This window comes from Petromyzon marinus, chromosome 17 (genome assembly GCF_048934315.1).
Source record: "Petromyzon marinus isolate PM22_M1 ecotype Great Lakes invasive population chromosome 17, UKy_Petmar_22M1.pri1.0, whole genome shotgun sequence".
In the NCBI taxonomy this organism is placed as follows: Eukaryota; Metazoa; Chordata; class Hyperoartia; order Petromyzontiformes; family Petromyzontidae; genus Petromyzon; species Petromyzon marinus.
In genome coordinates this window covers 21814669-21828941 of record NC_133683.1, presented here as the reverse complement: position 1 = coordinate 21828941, position 14273 = coordinate 21814669, and the positions used below count along the sequence as shown (strand labels likewise).

General features: G+C 46.4%; 1 protein-coding gene across 1 annotated transcript in view; it reads left to right on the top strand.

The window, feature by feature from the left end:
* Positions 1 to 1293: 1293 nt before the first annotated feature.
* ARHGEF33 (Rho guanine nucleotide exchange factor 33) overlaps positions 1294 to 14273 on the top strand; it is a 34902-nt gene continuing 21922 nt past the window's right edge. Inside the window, exons 1-2 of the mRNA XM_032955772.2 lie at positions 1294 to 6633; positions 10236 to 10288. Coding sequence (XP_032811663.2) covers positions 6564 to 6633; positions 10236 to 10288 — 123 coding nt within the window. The 5' untranslated portion in view covers positions 1294 to 6563. The remainder of the gene's footprint in view (positions 6634 to 10235; positions 10289 to 14273) is intronic.

The following is a 14273-nucleotide window of genomic DNA, read 5'->3' as shown; positions in this document are numbered from 1 at the left end:
GTGCACAACACAGCGACGCCACAGAACACCAGATCCAAAGTTTTAACGTATAACGCTTCACACTGCGGCACTGAGCACAGCGATATAGACTTCTTTCAAAGTACAAATGCACCTATACAGCCCAATTGTCAGTCCACGGCTGTATGAGGGCCTCCCCATGCCTGTGTAGTGATCGACTTCCGAGACACGTCGTGGAGAAGGCTTCTTATTCTCACACTTTAAGCACAACACTGGGCGATACATCGATGCAACGTTCTACGTAGCTACACACAGCCGACCCTTCTACACAACCCCATCGTCGGCGTCCAACTACACCGCTGTGTGACTAGCGCAGCGACGGCGGCGATGAGAGCCTTGCAGAAGATCGGCCACGTGGCCGGACGACGAAGAGAGATGACGGGTCCTGGCTGCAGCGACGCAGCCAGGACCCGCAACAGCACCGAACCTCTGTGCTGTTCGGTCCCCCTTGTATACTACACTCCGGTGCAGCAAAGCCCCCGCCTCTGACCACGCCCCCTTCCAGAACCTTCGAGCAGGTTCCAGGAGCTTCCCGACTGACTCCGCCTCTCACCTTTACCCCAGACACGCCCCCCTCATAACTCGATATCACGTAACATGCCCATAACCGCTATTACCCCTTCAGGCCGACAGGTGGCACCCTGTCATTACACCTGTACAGGTGAGGGTCATTGACCATGCTTCATCACGCTGGTCAATGCATTGTTATGCACTGCCCTCTTTTACACCACCACATGGCCCCGCAGCCTATCCGAATGTTTATACTGGAGGAATCCGATGAGCTATAAAGCTCTTTGACAGATGTCCAGAAGGGGCAGGGGGTAAGAAAGTTACAACAAACATTACAAAAACACGGTAGGAGTGCAAAGTACACAAGGTAAACAAATCACCCAAACACAAATACAACACTACACCATCCCCATCCTACCAGACAAAGCCCACTGAGGTATTAACTTATTGTTCAAAAGCGCCGTGGCCACAAATGACAACAAAGTGGGTTATCTTTTGGACATTTATGGTAGCAAAATAATATCGTCTAAACGCATGTTTACGATGGTCACCCATCCAAGCACGTTCACGCTCGGGGCTCAACCATACTTTAGTTTCTAAGGTCGGAAATATTTCGGGTACGAAATTTGGTCACAGGCATACGTAAAGGTATACATTAAAACTTGATTTGGAGCTTTCGTGACTGCAGGAATTACTCTTTGGTGCTTTCGGTAAAGTCACGGAGAAAACATTACACATTAGGCTGACAAGGCGAGCGTTAATTGGCATGCACCGTGTAAGCTGATAGCCAAAGGGTATTGAATTCACGTCCGTGCTCGTGTGTGCATGCATCGCGTTAGTAGTAGCTGTGTGCCTGCATACCACACAGTGGTGGGGCGTCCTGTTCGCTCGTGTCGAGAGGACAGCGTTGAGCACAAATGTCGTGCTGTGTGCAGCCCCCTGTGATCAACCACCACGTCCACTCTACTGCTGTTGGGCATTCCTGACGTCTGTGACGTTTGTAACTTGAGTAGAGACCGACATCCTCATCAGCTTGGAATTGCTACAGCCCATGCCCTGCCCTTTAATGCACCCGATTGTCCGTACCCTTTTGCCTTTGTCTAATATCTACGTGCTCGCGAACAGCACTTTTCCCCAACAGTCTGTTAAGGCCGTACGGGGGATCTTTGTCCTTGTTTTGTGTGTGTTATTTTTGGCAGCATCTGCCCCCCACCGATGTGAGGTTGCCTCCACGGGGAATCCTTTTCCCCGTGGTCGCGGTGATTTAGCGGTTCGTGCACCGCACGACAAAGCCAGCCACACCGGGGGTCTGATGAGGCTCCTCGGCCATGGGCAGCATCAGTGGGCGAGTCGTATCAGAACCGGTTCTGGACCTCCCCTGGGTCAACTCAGTCCTAAAATTAGTTCTCGCGGCAATGTGTAAACATCAGCGCTAGTGAGACAGAGGTTGCCCCGGTGTGTGCTATGAAGCCTTAATAGGTCCTCCCTAACTCCACTCGCTAACAGTGTTGACTATAACATGGTGGGGTGGGGGGTGGAATCTTTGTGTGCTGTGCAGGCGTCGGCAAATGACGCGTGTTCTGTTAGCGTTGGTCCCAAAGACCCTTGGTTACGGTTAGAGTCTTGCTTTATCTGACTGTACACAGTCTGGCCCGAGACTGCTTCGACACAAAGTCGGTAAGAACTTTACAAACTTTTTGCCACCTCTATCGACGTCCATATATGTTTTCTCGCAGCTGGATTTTGGTTTTGTTTTAATATTTATCTTCCCAATTGTTTCACACTTTGCAGTGCTTCGTAGAGCTGAGAGCTGAACTGCGGTAGACTTGCCAAAGTAGCCAACAGCAATGTTTTATTGCAGAGTAATTCTGTCTTTAATTGTGAAACAGAGCGGGTGACTTGGTAGGACTAAAGCTTCGCTGGTATGAGGCTTTATAACGTGTATTAATGTTTGGCAATTAAAATGTACTCCCTAACACTTTTCCGCTGACCAAATCACCCTGATTTTGACCCCATCTCATCAAATACCGGATGATAAGCAGTGTTAGGCTTGGTGAGTACTTGTTTGGGAGACTTAGAAAATTCCAGGTGTAGATTCGGACTGCAAGGCGGCCAGATGATGAAAGTATACCAGTTGATTCTTGAACCAGTCTGCAGAGGTTCGATTTTTATACCAACTCGTATGCATGTAGATTTTCGGAGTACTCAATTTTCCTCCATACGAAGCCAAACACTCATTATTGGACATGTCCAACCATCCCTATGCAGGACACTCCTGAAAATGAATCTTGATTTTCAGACTTTGCTGTGTAAATATAGGGATTTTTTTTCCTGTAAACCTCTGATTAGCACGGTCGGCTACGTAAGGTGCGAAATAAGTTCAACATAGATTCGTATAAACACCCCCGATTTGGTTTTAAACAGCACCGGTTCGCTGCTTGGCTGCTGCTACCTTCCAGCACGTCACCGGTTCCTGCGCGATTGTGAGATGCAATTTGCATAAACGACGACCATATATTTATATCAAACAACCATACATTTTTACAGATGATCAGATATCTATAAATGCAGTCTGACGAGCTACATCATCATCACGATCCATGGGCAGATAGCCCGTAGGTGTCCACTGCACATTTCGTGATTTGTTTCCACTTTCCTCTCTGTCTTGTGCCAATATTCTCAAGCAGTGGCCACGGCTTTCTGGGACCAATGTCTTGTGATGTCCTCGTCAAGCCATTCTCTGTCAGCTCTTCCTCTCTTTCCGGTTCTATTTTTCCAAACAGCACACTGTTCATTGTCTTTGTTCTCCATCCTACATAGGTCTCCAAATAGGTCGATTTTCCGCATTATTCCCTTCATCAGGTCCTCTTACATAATGTGCGTTGATTACCATATAAATAATGCAACCAGCAATGGATATCCATCGTAATTTATATTAACCATCATCATTTATATTAGCTATAGTCATGTTTATTAGCCATAGTCATGTTTATTAGCCATAGTCATTTATATGCATTCATTAATTCCCCCCCCACTATGCACAAGAAGTTGCTCACAAGTGATGTCACCACACCTACCCCTCTATTTAAGGAACGAAACAGGAGGATTTATCCACAAATCTGGCTGTCGCCTGATGAAGCTAGTTGTAATTAGTGGCGAAACGTCGTACCCTTATTGCAAATGTTGCGGCTTTGCTCTCCAACACACCGGTGTGCTGGACTAGTAACGAACTTGCATCTTCTGTTGACGTGACAACCCTTACTAGTTGCCTGTGTCGGGTGGTGGCGGGTTTAACGAGACGTATTTACGCGATCTAACCCAAAAAACCCTGCATTGTCTTCTCCCACGTGGCAGCCTTGTCTTCTACGTTGGTCGCTCTTCGGGCACAGCTTCGATGCGGTATCCCTCTGCAGCAATACGTTTAGGGTGCCGATATCTTAGCCCTGGTCAAGTCTCGCGTGCACACCAGCTGACCGCCTACCGCTACTGAAGTGTCGATGGCACGTGCACAGAGGGATTCGTGGTGACTCAAAGCCACGCGGTAGATTTCTGTTGCTGTGGTGACGGCAAGCCCGTGGAGACGCCTGCCACATGCTGCCAAGACCCCGTGCTGGAAAGGTGATCGGGGAGGGGTTTAAACCTTACACTGGACTAGCTCGCGGCCCCAGTAAACGTGCAAGGCTGAGCCGACGTTGGTGCAACGTGTTCCAACCACATGCCGAGCGACGTTAGCCCAACGTTATAGATTTACGTGGGGAACATCCAACCTCCTTCTGGACTTTCCAAACAATATTTACATAGAAAGGGAAATAAAGCAGCTAATTGCAACCGCTTTGACCGAATCGTTTATGTAAAAGTGAGGAACCAGAGATTGACCTATTACCCAGAATGCTGTATTGTTTACTTTGACGAAAACTATTCTAATAGATTTATTTTCTTAGTTCATAAACCGGTCTATCGCATGTTAAAAAAAAAAATCTGACTTCGGCTGTGTTAAAAGTTGGGCGGGAATGATGCGTCAATTCATCGATAAACATCGATTGTAAATCTCACTTGATACGCATCAATTTACGTGAGAATCGATGGTCTTCAATTCATGTTATCAGTTCACGTCACCCCTGCAGCTACTCGAGGCGCTACCATTCACCGCAATGTTAGCAACATTGTATGTGGCTCAATTACAACAATTAATCGATTTGTGATATTTTTTTAACAGCGTTTAACAACGGTGGCTGGTTCCAGTAGTTGACTGAATGAGTTCTGTTTGAAAATAGCTAAATGAGTAATATGCAATTTTTTACAGAAATGTTAATTGTATAAACCAAAGCTGTGACTATTGTATGGGTATTAATGACAGCCCATTCTCAATGAATTGCTGAATGATGGCCTCCCCCCACCGTGTCCACTATGTGTGTTGTTTGACCATACTTTACCATTTTTATGAGTAAGGGTTGGTAAACCCAGGATAAGTTCAGATATCACTCGCCACTAGCAGGGTTTCCCTTTATATATGAACACAAAATAAACACATTCGTCAATAATACTGTGGCCTGAAAATAAACAATAAATTGTAGGCGATGTTTCGGTCAATGACCCCTCTCCATAGCACATAGATATGTGAGTTTGGTTTAGTATCATAAGGGCCATTGCTTGAAGTGGAACTGGCATTTCACTTTCAAGGAAGTTTTATTAACAAACGTTTTTTTGTTGTTATTAACACTGGTGCATCACTGCTAACAGCGTATCCCCAAACAATCCCTTTACAGAATTGGCACATTCCAATTTAAGCCCCTCAACATTTGCGCAGATCTCGGAAGTTGGAGCGTTCCATATCACAACGTGGGGGACGTGGGTCCAGGGGTGTCCTGGATTGGTCCGAAATTGAGCAGCCGTTGGCAAATAAATCTCCGGTATTTAAACCGGCAACTGATGTTTGTGGCTGAAATCCGGCTCTTTAAAGGGCAAATATTCTATTGGTGATCGCCCCACTCCCTGACTCGACACGTGGCACGCATTTTAGCATTGTCAGTGGAACAAATAGAAAATAAAGTGCCGTAAATACATTGCGACTTTTCTGAAAGTTAGCAAAAACAATGTAGTCTACAGTAATCAATCACAATGCGATGACTTGTTAGCTAACCAGGAGTGGGCTTTGCCTCTGTTCTATAAGTTTGCATGTCAACACCGAGTGGAATGGGAATTCTTTGGTTTATGTCGTCGTGGGTCATGTAAGTGTTTAGAACGAGACTTACAGCAATGGAGAACTTTAGAATGACCCTGCCCGAAAAGCGATCATCTCCATGCTGTAATTTCAGGGGCAAAATCGTATTTTTTCTCATATTTTATACGTAATTATAACCGTACACGTAACTAGAATTGTGCCGAATATCAGGTTCTACTCATTCTGGAACATTGACGAGAATGTGCGCTGCTCATTCATTCAGTCCTGCATTTGTACAATTGGTAAATCCACAAGCACTTGTAATCACCGCAACAACAACAAACATCAGAGGCGAGTCCCAAATTGGCTCAAACTTATCCAGCACCGAAGCATGGTGGCCACGACTCACTCCGCCATCCAACCTCGCCGGCGCTGTCCCCAACCCCCCTCCCAGGGCCAAATGTCGTGAGCACTGCTGAGACTCGGGTTACCCGTGGAGGGCTTCAGGGAGGGAGGGAGAGAGGGCGAGAGAGTGGGAGGGATCGTGAAGGGTGAGGTGGGGAGAGGTTTGTAGCGACAGAAAGAATCGATATCAGCAGGCGAGAGAGAGAGAGAGACGCAAGGCAGGCAGGCAGCCTGCATGCGGGTTGACATCACTGCGAGAGTGGATGCCACAATGGCACCTCGAAACAAAAGGCTTCGCCGGCCTGCGCCGTTACATCAACGCCATCCTTAATCGGGTTGCATTTTTATTTTGCGACAACAAGGACATGCGAACCGTTGTGTTGTGCCCAGAGTGAAGGCTTTATATTTTTGTTTTATAACGCGGGCCACTGTTAAATGTATTTATTTATTTAACAATAACTATTACTCTATGACAGCTCGCCTCTTGATTTGGACGAAAGGCAGCGTGGTCGACAAGTTGACTGCAGCCCCACGACGTGGTAAGTGTGGCATCTTGCTCACTGCTCGTTCCACACAATGTTTGCTTCGTACAGTACACTTGTTGTGGCCTTAATGGGATTATAAATACAGTCTTTCCTTCGATAAGGGTCATAGACATTGAAGCCTCCTTTTTAGGGACTGCTCTGTGCGATCTGTACATCTGTCACGTGCTGGTCTGTCTCTTTATCCATCGGTCGTGGCTCAAAATTAATTAATGCAATGACAGTGAAACGATGATGCATCTGGCAATGAGGCAGTATACGCGCGTGGATAGTGATACGAATCCGATCATGTAATGAAATGTTTTAATTTGATTACATTAATGTTTTTAATTTGAAACCCCAAAAAGACTTAATTATGAATGTATGAAGCAACATATGTCAGTCACGTGGCATGTTTTACAACATATCACCCTTCATTCCTTAAATATAAGTTCCTTGTTCAGCTGCTCAAACACAAATACGATTAAGGAAAAAAAACTCAATTAGTTTTGAGATAATCGCACGTGCAATGTGTGTTTTAACTGCTGTTAAATTTTTTGTTACTCGTAAAAATGCACACGCTTAATCATTCGGCAGGGTGAGCGATGCTGCAATAGCTAACTATTCCTGGGTACCACCCCACACTTCACTGCAAGTCTTCCTCTGACCAGCATATTGAAATATGGTCAAACAAACATCCATAATCGACAGAGGATTGATTGACATAGGGCTGTAAATGTCAATCACTTGGCATTTCTAGATTGATTTGAAGCTTTCGTGACTGCAGGAATCCATACTCTCTGGTTCTTTCGGTAAAATCACGTAGGTAGACAAAATAATAAAGGAACACAACGTTTCGGTCGCAACACAAGCGTCTGCCATCAGGTGAGAAAGCATGATCTGCTATTGTGGCTTTATATAGGCAGCCACGACTCAAGCTCATGGACAAACTAATTTCTCCAGCCCCCACCTGTCCCTGCACGCCACAAACCATCCCCCTCCTCCCCGTGAACTCCTGCAGCCACGACTCTACCCCCCCCCCCCTCCCCGTGCCTATATAAAGCCACAACAGCAGATCATTGTTTCTCACCTGATGACGGACGCTTGTGTTGCGACCGAAAAGTCGTGTTCCTTTATTATTTTTTTCAATCTACGTGGCTTTACCGAAGGAACCAGAGAGTATGTCTAGCTTGTTTAGGTCAGCTTGTCTTGCGCTAGTATTGATTCCAGTGTCTCAGTGCTCCCGGTCACTGTGGTTTCGAATTTAACGTTTGAATCTCACCCTTGCTGTACCTTGTGTGTGTGGCTTCCAGGCTGTGCACCCACCCGCGTTAATAAATAACAAACACCTGCATGTAACCTTAATGGGAAGGTTATTTATTCTGCTGAATTACGTGCCTTCAAGACATTACTCTAAATAGGTACTTTCAATGTGAACTTGGGTTGACCTTGTGTAATATATTTAATTGATTAACAAATGAAAACCTTTATTCATATCCCAACGAAGAGCCCTCTGACATGAGACATCTCTTATAAAGTAGGCCTTTAAAGACATTCAGTGAATGGACAACTGCATTATTGGTCTTATATTCCTGGCCATGGCTCGCGTCACTGGTGAGTGACATCTGAACTGGTCATAGCCCCCCCCCACCCTTTCATCAACTTCCCCTGACCAGTGTGGATGAATATGGTCAAATTACCCCAACGACAGATACAGCATGGGGAGGCCTTAATTGACACAGGGCTGCATGTACATCGTGATGAAACAAATCTATTTCACGGTGTATTCATTCGTCTCGATGTGATATTGTAATAGTAGGAATACAGCCCATAGGAGGCTAGTTAGGATTGCATTAGGCAGCGTGATACCACCCAGCTGGAACCTGAGCCAATGTCCGCGTGTACAGTGGCAGCAACCCTCGCGCGTGTATTCGCGATGCTTTCTCTCTCGTGTCTGCCGCGTGCACCGGCGATGTCTGGGAAGAACCACGCAGCGCGTGCTTTGTTTTGCCGAAACGAAGCGTGAAGGCTAAAACGCACGGACAGACAGATAATCTTACGCCCCCACAAAAGCCGTTGTGGTGTGGTGGGGAGGGGGATTTCGCGTAACGGTTGGCCGGACGGGGCTACCCATGTGCACGCATACTAATTGTGTGCCTACATGTGCCGAATGGTCTCCGGGCGTAAGATTGTATCGCTGAGATAAACCACGAATTGTAAACTGCGGGGATTTGTAGCCGTTCGTTTGGGTTCTTTTTAAAGCTTCGTTTTTTCAGCACAAGTGCTGGCAATTTCAAAGGCAGTTCAGCAGATTGCACTTTCCAATCATCTGCAGTAACTGCAGATCTATCGCTGAGTGTTACCGTACATGTTCATACCTGCCAACCACTTATCGGTGCCTATCGATAAGTGGTTGGCAGACTTCATTGGTCACCCCGTGGCCTTATAAATCTCAACGTTCATCCTACAAAGTCCCATCACAAGGGAGAAACACAAACAAATAAAATCACCACTACACTCGCCACTAGTACACTCACCACTAGTACACTTACCACTAGTACACTCACTACTAGTACACTCACCACTAGTACACTTACCACTAGTACATTCACCACTAGTACACTCACAACTAGTACACTCACCACTACACTCACCACGACATACCTGTCAACCTCTTATCAGTGCCTCACCTTATTACAGACCAATTCAGACCTCATTGGTCACCCCGTGCCCCTTATAAATCTCAACGTTCATCCTACAAAGTCCCATCACAAGGGAGAAACACAAACAAATAAAATCACCACGACTACACTCGCCACTAGTACACTCACCACTAGTACACTTACCACTAGTACATTCACCACTAGTACACTCACAACTAGTACACTCACCACTACACTCACCACGACATACCTGTCAACCCCTTATCAGTGCCTCACCTTATTACAGACCAATTCAACCTCATTGGTCACCCCGTGCCCCTTATAAATCTCAACGTTCATCCTACAAAGTCCCATCACAAGGGAGAAACACAAACAAATAGACAAAACACATTTTGTGCCCGTATTGAAACGGCTGTACGACGTATGGACTTGAAAACTTAATTTCCCTGCACAAGAATATGGGTAAACCGTGATGGGTTGATAGGTATGCATGTTTGTTTCCTGCCTAAACGTCGGTGCTCTCTAATATGTGAATGTAGCATGAGTGATTTTGAGGGCCCAATTTATTTGTGAATGTAAGCTCCATTTTCTGAGAAAAAATGCCAAAATTGCAGAAATGTGTGAAAATTGGGACCCTTAGATTGCCATATATCTGCCGATAGTGTCTCTCTTGTCAACAGATGTACGAATTTTCCTCGAACTATGGTGTTATGGTGCCGTCTGACAAACCACTTTATTTATTTATGGTTTCTTAGGTTTTCTTTCCAAGCCTTTAAATTGCACAACCGGTATCCCCCCCCCCTCTTTTTAAATATATTTAATAGAGTTGCTGACTTTCATTTCTTAAGGAAGGTCATAGTGGAATGAAATTTAATTGAAAGTGTTTGAGGAACAATGTCAGCCTAATAATAATTTATTTTAATAACAAAAATATGCAAACTGGTTTGTTTCTTACAGAAATGGCTACAGAGGTTATTCAAGAAGATGACTTGGCTGCCCACATAACACAGGTAACCTTCCTCTATTTAACACCTTTGCTCAAGGCACTTAACGTAGTTTAGAAAACGGTAACAACAGAATAACTTACATGGCAAGGGGTTACTCAGGCTGAGGAATGAGTGACCGCGATCGAGGGGTAACTTAGGGGTCACGCAAGGGTATGGGAGGGGTAACTTAGGGGTCACACATTGGTATGGGAGGGACGGGAAGGAGTGGAGGAGCAAGAGCATGGGCATTAGAGAAGAGGTGGAGCTTTAGGAAGGGAACGGAAGGAGGTTAAGGATGGGGACTGCTTAATGTACAGGGGCAGTGTTGAGTCTATGGGCAGTGTTGAGTCTATGGGCAGTGTTGAGTCTATGGGCAGTGTTGAGTCTATGGGCAGTGCTGAGTCTATGGGCAGTGTTGAGTCTGTGGGCAGTGAGTCTATGGGCAGTGTTGAGTCTATGGGCAGTGTTGAGTCTATGGGCAGTGCTGAGTCTATGGGCAGTGCTGATTCAATGGGCAGTGTTGAGTCTATGGGCAGTGTTGAGTCTATGGGCAGTGTTGAGTCTATGGGCAGTGCTGAGTCTATGGGCAGTGCTGATTCAATGGGCAGTGTTGAGTCTATGGGCAGTGCTGAGTCTATTGGCAGTGCTGACTGCTGAGTCTATGGGCAGTGTTGAGTCTATGGGCAGTGTTGAGTCTATGGGCAGTGCTGAATCTATGGGCAGTGTTGAGTCTATGGGCAGTACTGAGTCAATGGGCAGTGTTGAGTCTATGGGCAGTGCTGAGTCTATGGGCAGTGCTGAGTCTATGGGCAGTGCTGAGTCTATGGGCAGTGCTGAGTCTATGGGCAGTGCTGAGTCTATGGGCAGTGCTGAGTCTATGGGCAGTGCTGCTCAATGTACAGGGGAAGAAGGGCCGGAAACGAAATTGGCACAGGGAGTAGAAGGTACAGAGAGAGGGGAGACACGTGTTGGGACGAAGAGGACTTGGGGGGGACATGGAAGGAGATGAGAGAGGGGAGATGATGTGAGGCAAGGTCAAGTGTTTGTAAAAATCAACATGTGAAAGTAACATTAAGCTGAGAGTGACGAGATAAATAAGCAGACAGTCCAGCTCCTTGGACATATTTGTCTCTCTACATGAAAGAATAAAGGTATTTTACAATAACATTGCATGGCCTCCTGGGAGGGTGGATGAGCGCCTTCATCCAGCTGTGCATTTTAACAAATGTCTATGAATTATTTTGGACATACTCTATTGACCGAATCTCTGTTCAGACAGAGCTCTTCGAATAACAGAATAAATAGTAAGTTAACTGTTTGATTTAAACGAGTATGTTCAGAGACATTTTGAACCTCCCACTCTGCAAACATTTAGACTGCCACTGGTATGTACACAACGTTTCAAAGAGGGCATTTCCTCAATCAGTTTTTCTTACTTTGGTCACGTGAGAGCCCATAAAAGCAGTGGATCTACGTCGGTTAAAGTGCAGTCGCTGGATCTGCTGCTCGCGTAGAATCAGAGCTCCCTATGCAAAATGCACAAGGGGAGTGGCGTAGCAGCACAGGGGGTCGAGCACATTTTGGTCTACGCACCCAATTCTACCGAAGTTCGATTCTCGGCTGTGGTTAGCGTGAGTGGAGAGTGATGCCCGAATCGGTCCTGAACGCACCCCCTTCATCAGCCTGCGCTGACGAGCGTGGTGAAGTGTAGCACGGAGTTACCTTCATCCCCAAGTGGTTTGACGAAAGGCTGTCAATTGTCGTTCTGTTTTATTTATTTTATTTACATGTGTACAGACGTTACCCCGGATGGCTAGACAGTGAAGACACTTCACACGTGACTCTGCAGCAACTCTTCACTCATATTGGCACCACCTGTGCCTGGTATTCAGAGGGAGGAGGAAAAAACAAACCCTTATATAAGACTCCGTCACTGCCCAAATGAAATGCAGCTACAGGCATCGCACGAAGTTAATCGATAAATCCTGACGGCAAAGGTTTCAGTTACCAAACAAGGTTACTGCACAATATTCGATGAAGTTACCTCTTCTACCTGGGTATCCCTTCCAAGACATCTGGTCAATGTGGAAGAGTGGACCAAATGCCCTGTTAGAAGTTCGCTTGAGTGGATGTACTTTCCGCCAGCAGTGGCGTGAGCAAGCACTTGTAGGGCTGCGCCTTTACCTGGGAATTGCATCCGACCAAATCACCCGCAATGAGGCTGATCTCGTGAGATCTCGGAAGCCAAGCAGGTTTGAGCCTGTATAGTGCTCGAATGGGTTCCACAATGCCTAACAGGCGTTTTAGGCTGTGGGTTTATGTTGTGGGCAGCAGAGGGCAGTTTCAGCTAGATCAGTTTTTGCACTCTACTTCTATGCTCCCACTTCTTTATTTGCCACCGTCACCAACCCATGCTGGCCGGCAATGGTAAAATCATGGTCAAACATCCCCCACAAACCCGCAACGGGCATGGGTAGGGCCTTCTTCATCCCGGCAGCGGATTGACCAGCGGCTGGCTGTGCCTGGGCTTCATGTAGAAGGAGGCTCGCGGCCACGCGTCGGCAGCGAATTCTCTGCGGGTGTCACGGAACGGCCTCGCGTGGCTCGTTCCGTTGAGAGCGAGGAGTGGTGTCGGGAGTGGACGTGTCTGAGCAGGTCCTACAGTGCGGGGGGGGGGTAAAGGCTTTGGGGAGGGAGTCGTGTGCGTGTGTCGTGCAGTCGCTAAACGTGGCGTCCTACTGGAAATCTGTGAAAAAGAGCTTCATGGCTCATCGGATTCCCCCAGCCCGAATCAAGATTGTGATTGTGACTCCGAAGGGAAAAGGGAGGCACGCGATGGGTCACCGCCACGTCGCTTCTTTAAGCCGCTTGCTTGGCCCGACGGACGTGTCCAGAAGCTTCAGCGATTGTGCCAAACTGTCTCATGGAAACAATTCACAATCTCTAAATGACGAGGAAAAACCCACGTCACGTGGACACATCAATAGAAACCTGTTATCTCGCGAGAAAGGCTATCGCAACGGAAACGTTGACAGATTTAAAATAATCATTCCCATTGGTCAAGCTGATGGGCCCTCGAAGTGACATCATCAGTACCAGCAGCAGTCGTGGTCTATCCACTGCTGGTTGAAGGTGTCCCAAAGTCGTTACCATCCTTGGTCTCGTGATGCAGAAATGTGTTTGGCTCTTGCGTGTGAGCTGAAATAGCCACATGCCGTGCGTAGTATAGCCATGCAAATTATTAACCCACTGACTTGCACTGATTCGATGTTGCCATTTGATTTAAGGATCACATTTTTCCGTCTTATTTTTACTGCCTCGTTTTCATTATCTTTAAAACATTTTTTACAACGTTGCACACTCCATTTGCCTAAATGTAACAATAGTATGTCTTTAATGAAATTAACATGAATCTTAAATGGCCGATTCTCACGTGCGTGATTCGATGCATTTATCGTGAGTGAAAGAATCAATGTTTTTGTTTTTACGAAACAATGCCATAACATACCGAGCGTTCGATACATACAGACCCAGCCTTAGGGGTGGGCCATCAGATTCGTTAAGCTGGCTGCAAAGCTCTTCAGGAGGGTGCTGGATATGCACGAGTGTTGCTGACAATGTGAATACAGGGGAAGGAAGGGGGCTCACAAACCCGTGATCGATTGGCGATCGAATCTTCAGCAACCTCCTTGTCTGTGGATCAAGTCTTTTAGATCCTGTCTTAAAAGATATTTGTTTCCGCTCGCATACCACCTTTCTCTGTATAGGTTGTGTGACTTTAATATAAAACACTTTTTTTAGCTAAGGGATTGTTCAGCGTCTGGTTATTGAATGTAAAGCACTCTGAGGCATTGTGTGAACGGTGCTGTTTCTAACATCGAGTTTTAGTTGGTTAGAAACACAGAAGCAGCGCCTGCTAGGAGTGCTACATTGTTTCCGGCTGGGTCCTGAGCATGCGACACGGTACTGCGCCGTGTGGCCGTGTGGGTGAAAGTCATTTAAACATATA